Raw genomic sequence first — 17465 nt, forward strand, 5'->3', positions numbered from 1 at the left:
AATTGTTAACGCTGTAGATTGAGATACTGTTCCTGGCCCTTGCTGACATCTCAAGCAGTCTCCAGAACACCGGAACCAAATACTATGTCTAGTCTTCCAATTCTACTACTGCTGCATGCACGCACACACACACACCAACATGCCATATTATTTACATAAACTACAACAAAGGAGTCAAAACGGAGTCAAAAAAGCTGAAGGTGTGCACCATTATTGCCTATTACTTTGGCATTTAAACAGGACAGTGGCTTTGAGCATTGGCTCTCGCTCATAAGGCCCTGAGGAGAATACAAGGTAGCACATGCATAAATTAATGAATGCTAGTGGACATAACAATTCTCTTTACAACAACTCTAAACAATAGCTAAAAAACGATTGACAAAAAAATAATTAACTGATAACAGTAAAACCAACAACCTAATTCTGTCAATGATCAAGGGTGTAGAGTTGCTGACTTGATTCCTCTCTATATACTTCAGGCAGCAGACCATCTGATCCACAGTATCTACACCTCCTTAGGGCTGGTTGTACAAGAAGATCACTTGTGTTTTTTTTTCTTTTGGCTGTTTTCATCCACCATCTTGCTGTCCTTTTTTCTGACATTGCTGATCATGTTCATGCTGCCATTGAAACCAAAGTCAGTCCTGCGGACCTTCCTCATCTTGGACGCTTTCATCACTGGAAGGATGTTTGGCTTGTTCTGTCATAAAGTTCCCATAATACACCCTAAAAAGTGTTACATGCAGTTCATTTAAACTAATAGCTGCTATTTAAAACGCGATAAAGTTATCGATTTGATTGTGAAAACCATAAAATTTGCATTTAACTAAATAAATAAATAACTAAATATACGTACATCCAAAGGACCCAAAACTAACTTTTAGATTTCCTTCAATTTCTTTTTCTTCATGTCCTCCAGGCCATATATTTGGTTTGAGTCTAATGTGACTTGCATGCTCTACATTCCGAAAGAGCAATAATTCCAAACTGCAAACATACCAAGCTTGTTTCTCTGTGGAGTACGTCATCGGTTATGTCATTTTTATTCCAATATCGGCCAATAATATTGGTCTGCTGATATTATCAGACATCACTAGTCAGAATTATGCTAAAACTGCTCTTACTGATGTTACTAAACAGCATCTGGTTGAGGTGAAATTTGTGGAGTTTTAACCAGGTAGTAGTGGTATAGCCTATATTTCAATCTGTATGTATAATTATGAGTAGATATTTGAACATCCAACTTGGTAAAATAGTTTATTGAAATTGATTGGATTATTACAATTATTTAAATTTATTGGCTCTTAAGCTTAGTCCACAAAAGGGCTGAGTTCTGACTTCCTGAAGTTTAATTTCATTTTAATTTTATTCATTCCAAAACCAATATGATGTGTTTAGCATCATTACGAAGGTGGACAACAGAGCAAAGCCACCCATCCAGGGAAGCAAATAGTACCCGGAACATCTACCCCAATACATTCACACACAGGCAATGCCCTTGTGCAAGCCACGGCTATAAAGGTGTTAAGATGGTTGAGCACCCAACCATCAATCTTTATCCAGCTGTATTGTTTGGCCTGACATCTGACACACACCTCAAACTCGCACCCACCCACACACAAGCGCACTATTTCCACGACTTCTGTCAGAGCTTCTCTTTTTCCTCTATCTTTATCTCTGCCTCACAGACACGTTACAGTACACATCACTATAACTGATTGGTATCTCCAAAAATGATAGCAATCACCAGGAAGCTGATGAACAGTAGACTAAAATGTGAAATGAGCATTGATTTCCTTTCCGTAGGTAGAGTGAGTTATGGGGGGGCAAGCATTGTTCACAGTAGTTCAGATGATAACAAAACAGTCTCAACCTGGCACTACGATTGGACATGGGGTCAATCAATGGTCTGACTCCTACAAACTAAACAATATTTAAATAGCAGAAAGTCTGTGGCAAGAGAAACACACCAAAAAACTCAAAGACTTGTCTCTTACTGATTTATGAATTTGCGTATTTGAGTATACCGTTGACAGCTACACTAAATCAGACACAGTGTTATTATAATTATATATATATATATAATAGCTATAATTATACAGTAAAGTCTCGTTATATCGATATTGTCGGGAGTCGGAAAAAATATCGATATAACTGGACTGTCGATATATCCGATCCTGGGCCGAACTGCATTAAAAGTGGGCAATAATGCACATTGTTCTATAGTATAGAACAATGTCGAGCAGCTTAAATCAATCTTTGCTGCGTTCGTGGTTTCTCTCGTGTGTATAGAATCTATACACACGAGAGAAACCACGAACGCCAGCATGTAGATATGAAAAACAGTGATTATTGCAAGCGATAAAAAGATATCTGAATACAACACAATTAAATACATGTATTTGTACGCTTGTGTCTTCGTTGGAATAGGTGTGTATGCTATGTCAGTTAGTTCTTCTGTTGCAGGCATGTGTTTGGCCAGCTATGTGGGGTGGGTTGAGCATGGCCTGTGAACCAGGAAGTGCGGGAATCGGTGTGTGTGCTGCGCTCTGGTGGTGGAAGTGTGAAAAATAAAGTTGACTGGAAGCAGCCGTTCGCCGTGTTCTTTTTTGGTATTGAAATCCTTAAGCAAAGATTGATTTAAGCTGCTTTTGTATCGATATAAGCAGACCAAATTGGCTGGCGGGAGATGAAAAGGGCATCGTAGTAACCGGATTATCATAATAACCGGGTATCGTACTAACGGAACTAATTATATCATAAAAGACTAGAAATTTGCGGGAAATGAAAATAGTATCGTAATAAGCAGTACTTCGATATAACCGATATCGATATAACGAGACTTTACTGTATATGATAATTATTATTTATTCTAAATTATTTAAATTATTTGTACAAATTACTGTTTATGCTGTACATTGTTGTTCATATTTATGTAATCTATTTATTCTCCACTTTATTCTCCACTATTATTTATTATCACACAGGAGCCAGGCAACGACATTTCGTTGGCAATTTCACTGCTGTGTTATTGTGCAATGACAATAAAGAAAGTCTATGTCTATGTGTAAAAAAGGATAACCTTTTATCAAAAATGTTACAATGTTCACTTTCCTGCCATAGGTAATAAGAGTCAGTAATTAATAACAGTGTAATTATCATAAAGTTTAACCCACTAAGTATGCTTTATACGTACTAGTGGGTTCATTTGGACTGTTTCAGTCTTGTTACTAATCATTTTCTGTAAGCTTTAAGAATTACTCGATCAAGTTAATTTCTGCGAAACAGGTCTGAAGTATTTACAGTAGGTTGAAATGTTTGAAATATAAACATTCAAATGTTCAACTCCACAGCATTTTTTAAATATTGGTTTGCATTTTCGGGAAAAAAATCAGATACCGATGTCTGTAATTTCTGGTCGAAGTAAATTCTGCAGAGGAAGTTCATGGGAAGAATCCCAAAAGATTGAAAGAAAGATCAGCTGATAAATTGATGGATAGCTCGACAGACAGCTCCATAAATATACGTTACATAATGTGTTCAAACATTACCGCCCCCCCCCCCCCCAAATGCGTACCATGCTGCGTTGCCATGGGCACTGTTGTCTAGGTGACAGAGCAGCTCCAGGGTTTGGGGGTTGTGGGCCGAATCATCAGGTGATTCATGATTTCCCGTCTCCCAATTGGAGGGCATCCGCCATACTGCTGCACAGGACACCACCCTGCTGTCATTGGCTGGGGATGATACATTGAGATATTCACAGATTGTTAAAATGCAGGCTGTTTTGTGGTATCAGGGCTGGTGCACTGATGCAAATACTACTCTAATCCACTTCACAAATTAGTTGTCTTGGCACAACTACCGCAATGACAGAGACCTGCTAATTGGATCTGGTGAAGTGTAGAACTGATCAAATAACTGCTCTCAAAGTTGGAGAGGAAAAAGAAGATGGAAAATGTTGCAGATATTGAGTGGGTGGGCAGGGATTGGCCAATGAAACACTAGCACTAGTTCTATTTGTTAAATTAAAAAGCAATGTGATGAGAGTCAACAAGCGCTGAGTGCTTTCAGACAACCTTGCAGTTGGAGTAAGCAGGCAAGCAATCATTTTAAATAAAAGGATTTTCTTGCACTTCAACCCATATTGGAGTATTATTGTGAGGGTGCACTAATAAGTATCTTTTTGTGTTTACTTTCAGTCCTGAAACTTTCTTACAGTACCCCTTGTTTCCTTGTTTCCATGCCAGGACTAATTTTGCATTATTTTTGCACTATAATATATTATTATAATTTTGCTTTATATTGCAATGCAAGCAGTTCAACCTCTGTTTTCAATTTTCACAGAATTCAAAGTCTTGGTTATTGTAAGGCCATATAGTGCCCAAACAAGGCATCCATGTCTTGATGACACAGTCTCTGTAAAGACTGGATAGTGGTTCTTTTAGAGATGGGACACTATGGACAGACTCCTGCCAGGGAATCCAATGATCATCTTCATTGATTGTAACAAAAAGGTTCCTAGTTAACACAGGTTGCAAAGGGAATGGTTAAGGAGACACTACTGATCTGGAGAGCTGGGCCAGTGTGTGTGTAATGACAAAGTTTACAATAAAGTTTAAGTGGGCAATCGTCCACTTTAAAAGTTAAGTCCATATGTAATGGACTACATGACCATGTTCACAAACAAGTCTTCATCGAAGTTATATATGATTCTAAATATTAATTTATCAATTTTAATCATCAATTGTAAGCATTTTGTTTTGTTTCTGTAATGACTGTGACATCCGTTTTTGGTCTGGCTGCCGGTCTTCTCCAATGATGGAGTTCCAGGGTCGGAATGCCTGCAGCACATCACGCATTAGGCCTTTATTAGACTGATCCTCACCACACTCGGACACTGGACTGTCTTCTGGTGTCTTCTGGTTTAGAAAATGACTTATACCCATATAAATGATACACGTAAGCAAACCGAATTTATGATGCATATGATGAATAAAATGCTGTCATTGTGAGGAGAAGGAACTTTTTTGCATGGAAGTATTTACTCAGCAGACCACTCGTATTTCTGAGCGAAAAAATACGAGAACCACATGTATTTTTTAACGTAGCTCGTCTTAGCCGTAAATACACATGTTCCCTCAACAAAACAAGTGGGTCATGGAAAATATCTTACATATGCAGTTGGAAATGCACGGGTGACATATTCCTTTAATCACAAGCACAGACAGTTTGTTGAAGATTTTGTAGCAATGTGTGCAGAGGCTGACATCCCATTAGCCAGTTTGTTACCAATACATACATGTTCATTATATGGCTTAAGGTTTGTAGCTGTACACTGTTTGTATACAGTGGGACTCACTTTTGTTGTAGCAGGTGGTAAGCACTTCTTTATCTGTAGGACTTGCGCTGATGTGCCATATTTCCCCTGCTTGGTGTAGAAGGACATTCTTATTAATGATGTTATTCTCATCATCAAAGTCAATGATGTGGATCTGGAAGGGAGGGAAAACAAGAGACAAAGAGAAGTGAAGAATTAGAACACATTGAGGCCTGTTTAAGTCATCTAAAAGCACATTACAGGTGAATATTGGAGATGGGAATTACAGCCATAACACAGGGGAACAGCAGCAAAAAAAAAATAATAATGGTGCCTCAGATTTCAGACCTGATTCTAGGCCTCTTCAAACCACTGAATAAAAATATTACAGTATCTTCATTTCTAGCAGATCTAGTTTTTGAGATAACGCACTTATTAATAAATTTACCTCTCATGAGGTTTCCATGCTGGGCCATCAGCTATGGTGTGTACAAGATAAGATATGATAAGATATGCCTTTATTAGTCTCATAAGGGGAAATTGCAGTGTACAATATTCTATGATGCAAGAATGAGAATAATTAAGCAAAAAATGTGATTTAAACATTATAAGAAAGTTTGAAGAGAGAATTAAAGGGGACCTATTATGCAAATTTTTTGGCCCTTTGTATAGTTGTGGACTCCTATAGAGCAGCTACACACAATAACCCGCACAAAACGCTTTCAAGATCTTCCAGAATTTTCAACTACTCCAGCTGTATTTCCAAACACGTAATTTGCTCAGGGATTGTGGGGGTCATGACCCCCTGCAAAAATCAGATCCAGCCTATATAACATCCCCCAATTTAATCACATCATTCCAATTTAATAGTAATATGCATTATCTTGCATTAATATCTAGTTGATTTTCTTTATTTATATCATTTACCAGCAAAACAGGAGGAAGTTTAATCATCCAGTAATTTATTTCAGCCAACGGCCCCCCTACCGGGTTAGAAACCGGTGTTGGAAAAAAAAAGTCTCTGAAAGCAAGCATTGAGAGCCATCCAAAATCCAATGTCAGTTTTGCTGACTTTGTTCCAACGCAGTGTTGGGTGTTACTAGCTGAACAACATTTCTCGTTTGAGTGATCCTAACTCAGCTATTTTCCACATTAAATATCTTGTCTGTCGTAAAGGGATTGTACACATAAGCTACATTTATCCAGGCATTTCTACATTTGAAATGGAGCAGAGTTTCTGCTGCTGTTGGAGCAGTAATCATGGTGATGACAGACACTCCTTCAAGTTACATTACGTACCAGTCCTTATTCAATAAATACAATAAATAAATAAATAAACCTCCAATGGTAAACCCAAAGTTCCGCTTTTGCTCCACACAACAGCTGCTGTTTACAGTTCCATTCACTCGCTTCCAGTAAGAAAAAAAAAGTTCCTCTTTGTAATCATGTTGATGCAGTTGTTGCTTTAGTTCTTTCTTTCTTCTTTTCTCTGTCAACTTCATAAAGCTAGACATTTTTTAATCATTATTCTGCCTTTGAAAATGAAAACTGAATCACCTGATTCTAATTCTAATTTTGATTCTGAGTCGATGAAAATGAAAATGACTGTTAATATCTTACTTAATCTGTTTTAATGACCAAATAAAAAGGACCTCATACTGTTGAATAGCAGCATTTCAGTAACCAGACTTCTATTTTGCAGTTAAGTATTTTTTTTATTGTAAGCACATCTTTGCAGATGGTTACTGAAGAATGTTGTAAACCTTAAGTATTTTTTTGATCATCTGATCAAAGGCTATACAGTACAAAGCATACAGAATATGTAAAGTCACAAGCTGACTGAACAATTTTGGTGATCTTCAAAATTGTGTGTAAAATATTCAGAACAATAAAATTGTCTGTGGGGCAAATACGTTATTTTTACAATGTGCATTATTTTTTAACCAGCTGAGATGTTGTGTAACACTTGCAAAATATAATTTGAAAAGACAGACATGATAAATGATAAACAGCCACACAGAGACAGCGCTTGTGACTTGTCGTTCATACTGTCTATGACACGTTCTCCGAACCTGTTGACTAAAAACTTGATGAAATGTAAAGTTCAGGTGCATTCCGAACTTGCAACATTTTTGCAGTGTTCAATCGCTGCCACTAAATGTGTCCCAATCCAATATTGATATCTGATATAGGAGTGATAGCAGCAATTAAATGAGTATTGTATTATAACAGCGGGGGTGGTTGCCTCACAACCTCAAAGTTGCAGGTTCGATCCTTCATCTTTCTGTGATGATGTCAAAGTATCCTTGGGTAAGAACCCCCGGTTGCTTAATTGAGCACCTCAAACCTCGCTATATTATGCATATTATGCATGCAACTATACCAGAGATGCTTAAAAAAGTAAACATCGGTATTGGTATTGGATTGGAAGCAAAAAAGTTGCAATTGGACACACCTGACCGTCATATCATAAATGTAAAATAAACATGTAAAAAGTGTACAACTGGCAAATAAAACCTTGTTTTCACCAAATATTAATGTGATAGCAATAGTGATGGTTGGACATTACATGGTTTTTAGAAACCAATAAATACCCCTGTGTCCCTAATGAGGATAAGCGGCATTGGTGGATGGATGGATGGATAAATAGTTAACTTGATGTTTACTTGCATGGAATAATAACTAAATAGATTATAAACAATTTCTAAATATAGATAGAATAGAAGATCCTTATAAAGGGCTCTGCAGGTTTGAAGAATGTGTCATAGTTGATCCGTGTAGCATTCACATTGGCGCTTAAATGAACCAAACCGTTCCAGAGTGTACTTGTAGTCGGATCAAGACCCATCTCTCAAGTGGTGTTGGTCTGGTCATTTGGTGCACACCACACATATGTGTACACCCTCCATGGATGAATAGTGGTTCTCAACTGTAATGTTGAATCCATTACAGTGCAAGCTTGTACTGGTAGTTCACACCACCGGATATCTGATTTAGTTTTGCCTGCTCGCTGAAGTGCTAATTAATAACATGACAACCAGTGAAATTATCTTTGTCAATTTGCGACTGTGCCGGCAACTGTTTTATGAAAGACCTGTCAGATGCTGTTCAAAATGTTTGAACAGGCTGCTCATAATACAACCCGACTCCTATCACGTTCATGATTGTGAAAAATAGAAGCTATCGCATTTTAGCGCTAGTGAGATGGCATTTTAGAAGACATTGGAGATCACTGAGCAATACAGTATGTGTTTCTCAAACAACAAAAAAAAACATACCACTTTATAGCTGTCAAAAGCTACCGCATTTTGAGCACCATAAAGCGCACCTGATTATGGAGCGCATGCTAAAACATACGGTTGAAGCGAGCTGTGTTGAATGCAGGAGCAAACTTTATTTTCTTGTTCAACATGATCTCACGCTCGGGTCAGGGGCTGATACTGGCATGCGGGGGCATGATACTGGGCCTGTTACCAGACAAACCATGTGATGATCTTATTATCACATACTATTTAATCATGAGCTTGTATTTGTATTTTTAGTTTTTTCGATCATTTCAAGAGTGTCCTCCTCATTAATGGTGATTAAACGTTCCATTTCTAATATTCTGTTTGCTATTTTCCCTATTTGTCTTTCGCCGGGAGTGTCAACCGCTGACATGTTGACAGAGCACAGCCGGCAGCAAAACAAACGCTGTGTGTTCACGCTTGTGCGCTGTTCTCTGATTGGTTGTTTCACGGGCACGGTACCAGAGCAGCGCGCTCTGAGTGGACAGCTACGGGGGCTGATACTGGACATGGTTAAACTCTATATTTTATCAGTATCACTGCCCTGGGCTTTGACACAGTATCATTTCGGCCTTTTCCCGTATCATTCATGGGCGGTTTCTAGGGTACAGGGCCAATTAATACTGTAGTATGTGATAAACTGGATTATTAAACTGGCGCCTTGTCCATTTTTAAGAAAATTAAAGGCTTTTCAGTGCCCCTTATAGTGCTGAAAATATATTATGTAGAAATCTTTGTCCAGGACTACACTTGTACACTACAGCAGTTAAATACTTAGTGAACTGGGCCCGTAAAGATTTACAAGGGATGCCACTCTTAAACTGTCCATATTGGTGCATATTAGATGTCACATCCTTGAACTGTTGTATTGTTTAGGCCTTACCCAACTGTTATAAAAATTCACACACTTTCCAAGTTTTTTTTAAGTTCAGTTGACAAGGTAAACTTTTATTTCAGCCTAGCTTTAGGTCTTGTGTCTTTTTACTGGAGCATTTTCATTATATGGAAAAACTATTCAACGGGAGCCCTCTGTTGAATTCAGTTCAGGGTCCACAATGCAGTAAAACAGCAAGGGTCTCAAGGTTTGATCAAACAACTGAAAGCAGTATCCCCAGACACTTTTAGCATCTCAGAGGACTGTTAATGGGGTTGCCCTGGACAGTAACTCCTTCCTCTCTCACTCCTCTTGACTGTTTGCGATGTGCAGGCTGAACAAGAGGATTAAAGAAACTGGCAAGAGGAAGGAGGAGGAGGAGGGGAAAAATGCATTGGAGCGGCAGCGTCCCTCAGCCACCTCAAAGTCAGCTAGGCAGCTATTAACCTTGGGTTGGACTGCACCATGCAAAAAAAAATTATTAAGCAAAGTTATAATTTAATGGTGGTGGGGGAGTGGTACAAATAAATTCAGGCTGACGGGACAGGGTAATTGGAGGGCCTGGTAATAGGGTCCCCCTGAATAAACCCAGGTGTGAGGGGAAAGAAGCTCCAACCTTCCTCCCCCCCTCAGGTGATTTATGCCTCACTTTTGCAGGCCTGGGGAGTGACTCATAACTTTGAACCACTTGGGCACCCGGCCCAGCGCTTTTAATTATGTGTTGAAATGGAGGCAGGGAGATGTAGAGGAGGGAGAAGGGAAGAGGAGGTAGGAGAGGGATAAAACCAAGCTGGCTTGGACCCCACTTCAGGGGCCTGTGTGCTAAAGCTCTTTAGCCGCACAGATGACAGTAAGCGGTACTGAGGAGTAGCGTGCGGGTGAGAGGTGCCAAGCTTGGGCACTTTATCTCGTTAGCAGCCTTAAATGCCATGCCGACACACACACCGATCTGTCATTCCAGCTATTGGTCTCCGAGGGATTTGAGAGGTGCTCTGCGAGTTAAGAGAGACATTTCCATCCTGCATTATGCTTAATGGGAGGTGGAGAGGCCAGAAGGCTTATGGATACAGAAGGAGCTCTCGCGGCTAAAATGCCAATCGAAAAAACATTTTTCTTACTGTTCGTTAAAACTCGGCTGAACCGAGACTGCAAACTTACAAAAAAGAATTAGTCCAATGAATAAAACATCCTGATTTAAAAAAAATGCCATTCATAAGAATCAAAGTGTTTTTGTGGCTTTACATTAATCTGAGAGACCGATTTTGCATTTGCATGGTACAGTGCAGCTAATGCAGTAATGCAGTCAAACTTTTAAACCCAATCTCCATCTAGGCCTGTTACCTGTTTCAAGGTATGTCAAGGTATGAAAAAGTCAATGTTGCAAAATGATATGACATATTCTGTCATACTGTCCTACGGTATAAGAGAAAATGAAGGTCCAGTGCAACCACTTAGTAATTTACTGTCTTATTTCTCACAGTTGGAACTGGACATCAATGTGACCAAACCACCAGCATGTGGTTGCCAACTTAAAGGGATAGTTCAGATTTTTTTTTTTTTACATAAAGTTGTGTGACACCCCCGTAAGCAGTGAATTCCGTCAAGTGCAACTCACTCCCCACTTCGTGTCCTGAGACGATTTCTGGTCGGAGTTCCAGCTAGTTGCTGAAAAAAAAGAGTTTGGCTTCTCTAAACAATATGCATTCAAAAGCATAATACATTTTACATTATAAAAATCACTGAAAATTGAAAAAAATTGAAAAAAATCAAACTTCACAAATTTTTCTGCGTTATTAACCCTCAACTATAAATGTATACAACAATATTTAATTGTGTTATTTTGAAACTACAAATATACTATATTGTTGAGCAATTAATTTCTCATGTATTCTAACAGAGGCAGAGGCATGACACAGCGGCGGCAGCTCGACCTCCCATACAGCCCACCACCACAGCTTCATAAAAATCCTAAGGGAAACCCAGAACTTCTTGTGGAATAGTATATCAGATTTCACCTATCAGATATTTATGCTCATAATCAGACGATCCGATCAATGCCAATCAGATGGGTGTAATGTCTAAAAATGACACAGATCAAGTGGGCATTGTCACCACTTCCAACAAGCGTCATTATTATTGACTTGCTACACAAGACTTGGAATGAAGTAGATTTGCATTTGGTGCCAGACCATTTTCACATTCAAGTCTGCCAGAAAACAGGCTCATTTTTCTCGAGGCGGACATTTCTCTCTCTCTCTCTCAATCATTCCTCTCAGAGAGCTAATTATTTCTCCCCATGTTTAGTGCCAACTGTTTCGCTCATCTGTCTCGGTAATGACCTCTACAAGATGACACACACAAATATACATACAATAGAATACACATATTTACTGGAAACCATTGAATCAACACAAAATGGGTTGGCATGCAAGAGTTCTGTGTGACATAAGAACAACTGAGGTCCGGTTACTGGTCCTGTTACTGGAATATGAATGCTAAATTGACGGAGCTACACCTGTGGTCCCAAATGGTGTGAAAAAGTTGAGACAAGTATAGAGGTGAAATCACACCAATTACTGTAATCCCCCATGTATCGCCGTTAGTTGGTTACATAACCGACTGTGATATGTGAAAGTAGGATTACTTATTGGTAATAAGGAATATATATTTTGTAGTTTGAGCATAGAAATCCTGTTTATGGACTTCTATATAAGTTTTTTTTAACATTATTAGCACCGTCCAACATCCATATGATCATCATTGCACTCGTATTAATCAATATAGTAAAAACAGAATAAATTAAAACTGCAAGCAGTGATGAGCGGGCTCGAGCACCCCGACGCGCTCGGGGGTACGCGCGGGTCGGGGTCGCGCGCGCGACCGGACGGGCGCGCGGACGCGCCGTACGAAAAACCGCGGCGAGCGGATAAGCGGTAAGGGAGTCACGGCACTTGCAATTTTCCGCCAGGAGGGGGCGACAGCGGCGGCGAGGCGGGTGCGCGGTCACGTCCCGTCCGACACCGCGAACCGCCATAAAAAAATTCACGACGATCGGACCACGCGGTAGGTCCTTGCGGCGGATATACGTTTCCGCCTGTGGGTGGCGCTATAGAGTGGTTGGCCCACACGGTAACGGACCGGAGGGTACCCCGAACCAACAGAAAAAATTAGGGGCCGATCCGACCGTGCGTAAGGAAGTTACGGCAGATATACATTTCCACCAGTTGGTGGCGCTATAGCGTATGTACACACACAGTCATAGACCAGAGGGTACCCCAGACCACCAGAAAAAATTTGGGCCTGATCCGACCATGTGGAAGGAAGTTACGGCTATATACATTTCCACCAGTTGGTGGCGCTATACAGTCGATGTACACACACAGTCATAGACCAGAGGGTACCCCAGACCACCAGAAAAAATTTGGGCCTGATCCGACCATGTGGAAGGAAGTTACGGCTATATACATTTCCACCAGTTGGTGGCGCTATACAGTCTATGTACACACACAGTCATAGACCAGAGGGTACCCCAGACCACCAGAAAAAATTTGGGCCTGATCCGACCATGTGGAAGGAAGTTACGGCTATATACATTTCCACCAGTTGGTGGCGCTATACAGTCTATGTACACACACAGTCATAGACCAGAGGGTACCCCAAACCACCAGAAAAAATTTGGGCTTGATCCGACCATGTGGAAGGAAGTTACGGCTATATACATTTCCACCAGTTGGTGGCGCTATAGAGTCTATGTACACACAGTATAACAGACCAGAGATTGACCCAACACACCAAAAAAAAATTCAAGACAATCTGACCATGAATCAGGAAGTTACGGCAGATATACATTTCCACCAGTTGGTGGCGCTGTGTTTAGAACATGGCTTCTGGAGCGTTAGGTGCGTCCTGTCATGATAGACGTCTCCACCGAAAATCATAGTGATACGTGTAACGGGTGGCGAGGGATAATGAATTGAAACTTCTAGGTGGCGCTAGTGTGTCAATTTAGATTGGTGTCACATGGGAGCACCACCAGGGCGCTCAGGCCTGGATTAAGGCCTCACGTTTAAGATTTCAGCAGCCTGTGACCTTCTGCAGGCAAATGATGACCTTTTGATGGTCAATGGCGAAGGCTGACCATTCGCCGTGGCCACGCCCCCCACATGTGCTTTACACACATCATAGTCCATCAACTGACATCATCAGTCTGTCAGTCAAACTGTGTATTGACTTTGATGTACATTGCTTCAAGGCAAGGCCAGACACCAGGCAGGGCCAGATATGAAATGGTCAAAGTTTGGTGGCGTGCCACGCCCACATCCTATGGAGCGGCCCAAAATCCTTCGCAATTTAACGTGGGCCATTCGTCTAGTGTCCGTTGATGCAACAACGGACTCATTCGGTCAAACCCCCTAGGAGGAGTTCGTCAAGATACGATCCATACATCCGCCCCCAAATGGCCGCCGCCACCTAAAATGGCCGACTTCCTGTTGGTTTTAGAACATGGGTTATTGAGACTTTTTTGTGCGTCCTGTCACGAGTGATGTCTCCTCCGAAAATCATGCCGATACGTGCAACGGGAGGCGAGGGATAATTATTTTAAAACTTCTAGGTGGCGCTAGTGAGTCAATTTGGCTTGGTTTCATATGGGGGCCACACCAGGCCGCTCAGGCCTGGATTCTGACCCCCCCTATGAGTTTTCAAGCCCATGCGACCTTTTGCGGGCGAATGATGACCTTTTCTATGTAAATGGCGAGGCCTGAGCATTCGCCGCCAGGCCACGCCCACCACGTGCGCTTTTCCTGCATCATGGTCCATCAACAGGCTTCACCAGGCTGTCAGGCAGTGACCTTGTGACCCCGATGTTCATCTGATGAATCTCCTGGCAGAAAAGGCCTCATGTAGATGACACGCCTTTAGCCTGTCGCCAATAGGTGGCGCTGCGACGAAATCAGGAAGTGACCTACGGGGACCTTCGGGGCGGGGCCATGATCACATGTACCAAGTATGATGAAGATCTGACCACGTGGAGCCAAGTTATTCACGTCTACAGTTACGCTCAGCGTGCAAGGCCCGGACATATGAAAATGGGCAAAATTTGGGGGCGTGCCACGCCCACATCGTATGGAATATCCCAAAATCCTTCGCAATTTAACGTCGGCCATCCGTCTAGTGTCCGTTGATGCAACAACGGACTCATTTGGTCAAACCCCCTAGGAGGAGTTCGTCGAGATACGACCCCAACTTCTGGCACGAAAAAGGCCGCCGCCATCCAAAATGGCCGACTTCCTGTTCGTTTTCCAATATGGGTTCTTGAGACTTTTTGGTCCGTCCTGTCACGATAGACGTCTCCACCAAGTTTCGTGACGATAGGTGAAACTGGTGGCGGGGGCCAATTTTTTCAAAAATTAAAGGTGGCGCTAGAGAGTCAATTTTGGAACATTGTTTTCGGGACCCCCACCAGATCGAAATTTTCGCCAGACCTGACGCGCTTGCAAAATTTGGTGAGTTTTCGGGCATGTTAAGGCCCTCAAAATGGCCGTCCTTTCGTCAGAATAAAAAACGGAACGATTACAATAGGGCTTTCGCACTGGTCAGTGCTCGAGCCCTAATAAAATGTGTTCCATAGGGGGACCTGAAAGGCAGGTGGACAGAAAGGCTTCAGATGTGAGTTTCAGCTTGCAGTGGTTATGCCCACAACAATAGCCTGTGTTTTTATTCAGGATTTTATTAGTGATTATTGTGCTTTTTAAAAAGCCTGTTGTCCCGGCATTTAAGTGTGGTGTGTGAGTATGTCTCTCACCGGACATTACAGTACTGACACCGAGTGACCACCTTAGAAAACTACTTCAATGTCTTTGCATGGAATTTTTCTTTGAATGTATATCTTTTGAATGCTTTGAGTGATTTTTATCTTGAAAATTCTTAATTTAGGCAAAAAAATATTTAAAAACAGCATAAATATGCAAATAGATAATTGACAATATTCCACCACAAGCATGATGAACAGCATGATTTATTAAGTACTATATTGTATACTACACTATATTATACTATACATATTGAAATAAACACTTGCTCCCCATAACATCAGGATAATCTAATGAACCCAATGAATCTGCTTGTACTGAGATTATATTTTGTGATGCAGAATGAATAATACTTGATAAGTGATTAATACATGAGCACTCATACCTGGTTGTCGAACCTCAGAGACTGTGTGCCCACAAGGAAACGAATGGCATCAGTTTCAGCTGTCTGGGCAGTTAATGCTCGGGCCTGCAATAATGGCACAAAAGTTGCAAATGACTGTTTATCAAAACAATACACAAATACAATATGCAACAGGTTGTCAATAACATGACAGCAAACAGAATACAAATGAATGTAACATGAAAGGAAATGACGGCTGAGTGGTTAGCGTGCACGCCACACAGCTCGGAGACCAGAGTTCGATTCCACCCTCCTCCACCTTCGGCCATGTCTGTGTGGAGTTTGCAAGTGCATGCGTGGGTACTTTGGCTTCCTCCCACGTTCCAAAAAACATGCATGCTAGGTTAATCGGCGACTCCAAATTGTCCATAGCTATGAATGTGAGTGTGAATGGTTGTTTGTCTATATGTGCTTTGTGATTGGCTGGCGACCAGTCCAGGGTGTACCCCGCCTCTTGCCCAAAGACAGCTGGGATAGACTCCACCCCCCCCCTCCCCCCGCGACCCTCTTTAGGATAAGTGAATGAATGAAAAGGAAATGACAATAACAGGGCATAATAGACTGTACGTGTAGTCCATGTTTTCAGCAGGAAATTACTTTGCTACTGTAACCACACTGAATAAAATAAAAAACTTAACTGCTTAACTAAATGCTTAACTAAAATAGAGACAATACAAATAGAGCAAGGTTGAAATGTGCAGTTGTTAAAAGGATACAGTACTGTATACCTTGTAAACAGACATATCTATCTAGTCAATATAGAACACATGCTCACATAGACGTTACTGCACTATAATATTCACGTACTAGTGAGGAAAAAACATTAGTACGAAACACCGTCCTTGCACGCACGTATACACATATATATTTGTGTACATATATTGTGTACATACTCCACTTGTCTAGCTTTTGTGCATACTATGTATGTATGAAACAGTCTGATGCCTGTTTGTAAGAAGGAGCTTCTTTGCCGTTCAGAGGAAATACATACCTGAAATTCAAGACCATATATTACAGGCGCGTCGTCTTCCATTTTAACCGATCAGCTGTCTTTTTTCGAATTAATAATATCCTACTACAACAACAACAACGCAGACTATTCTGCAGCTCGGATACATGCAGCAACTTCCGCGATTGCAAATTTGTACTACTCAGGTCTGCAAAAACAATACGTAACTGTACTTATTCAACGTGATATACTCTTTAAATCGTACGTAAATTCAACCAGGAATACCACACCAGTCGGTAGTGTTAGATTTGGTAGCTCCGACACGCCGTACTATTCATTTCCGGGACTGAGGGGGCGGGTTCGCGCGTGCGTATCAGTGTTGTATCTGTCAAGCTGCTATACAGAGGTAAGGGTTTGCATTTGTATGTCAGCAGTTACATTATTTTATTGCAAAGCTGGATAAATAACTTTGATAAACAGATTCAATGTAGTCTAACTCTGTGAGGCTATTTTTAACAGTGTAATTGCCGCTTGCGAGCAGTCGTATTTGGAGTAGCTTAAAGCCAGCGTTAGCATCGCTAAAAACAAGAAGACAACCATGCATTTTTCAGTTTTCTCCCGAAAATACTCATTGTTTACTGCAACAATACTTACATAAACAGTACAGCAAGGAGACCCTAGTTCAATTCCACCCTCGGGCATCTCTGTGTGGAGCTTGCATGTTCTCCCCGTGCGTGTGTGGGCTTTCTCCGGGTACGAGGGCTTCCTCCCACATTCCAAAACCATGCTAGGTTAATTGGTGACTCCAAATTGTCCATAGGTATG

General features: G+C 41.0%; 2 protein-coding genes across 3 annotated transcripts in view; one reads left to right on the forward strand and one right to left on the reverse strand.

Annotated features, from left to right (window-relative positions):
* The window catches only part of eipr1 (EARP complex and GARP complex interacting protein 1), a 40478-nt gene extending 23553 nt beyond the window's left edge, over positions 1 to 16925 (reverse strand). The window contains exons 1-4 of the mRNA XM_058091269.2: positions 16683 to 16925; positions 15674 to 15757; positions 5360 to 5492; positions 3578 to 3734 (exon numbers count right to left, since the gene is read on the reverse strand). Of these exons, the coding sequence (XP_057947252.2) occupies positions 3578 to 3734; positions 5360 to 5492; positions 15674 to 15757; positions 16683 to 16724 (416 nt within the window). The 5' untranslated portion in view covers positions 16725 to 16925. The remainder of the gene's footprint in view (positions 1 to 3577; positions 3735 to 5359; positions 5493 to 15673; positions 15758 to 16682) is intronic.
* A 49-nt stretch (positions 16926 to 16974) lies between these two features.
* Positions 16975 to 17465, forward strand: part of trappc12 (trafficking protein particle complex subunit 12) — a 39574-nt gene continuing 39083 nt past the window's right edge. Inside the window, exon 1 of one of the 2 annotated variants that reach the window (XM_058090374.2) lies at positions 16975 to 17046. The gene's annotated coding sequence lies outside the window, so the exon portion shown is untranslated. The remainder of the gene's footprint in view (positions 17047 to 17465) is intronic. The other variant, XM_058090373.2, reaches the window with a different exon arrangement.

Source organism: Doryrhamphus excisus, linkage group LG14, assembly GCF_037039965.1.
Source record: "Doryrhamphus excisus strain RoL-2023G ecotype Guam linkage group LG14, RoL_Dexc_Guam_v1.1, whole genome shotgun sequence".
Lineage (NCBI taxonomy): Eukaryota > Metazoa > Chordata > Actinopteri > Syngnathiformes > Syngnathidae > Doryrhamphus > Doryrhamphus excisus.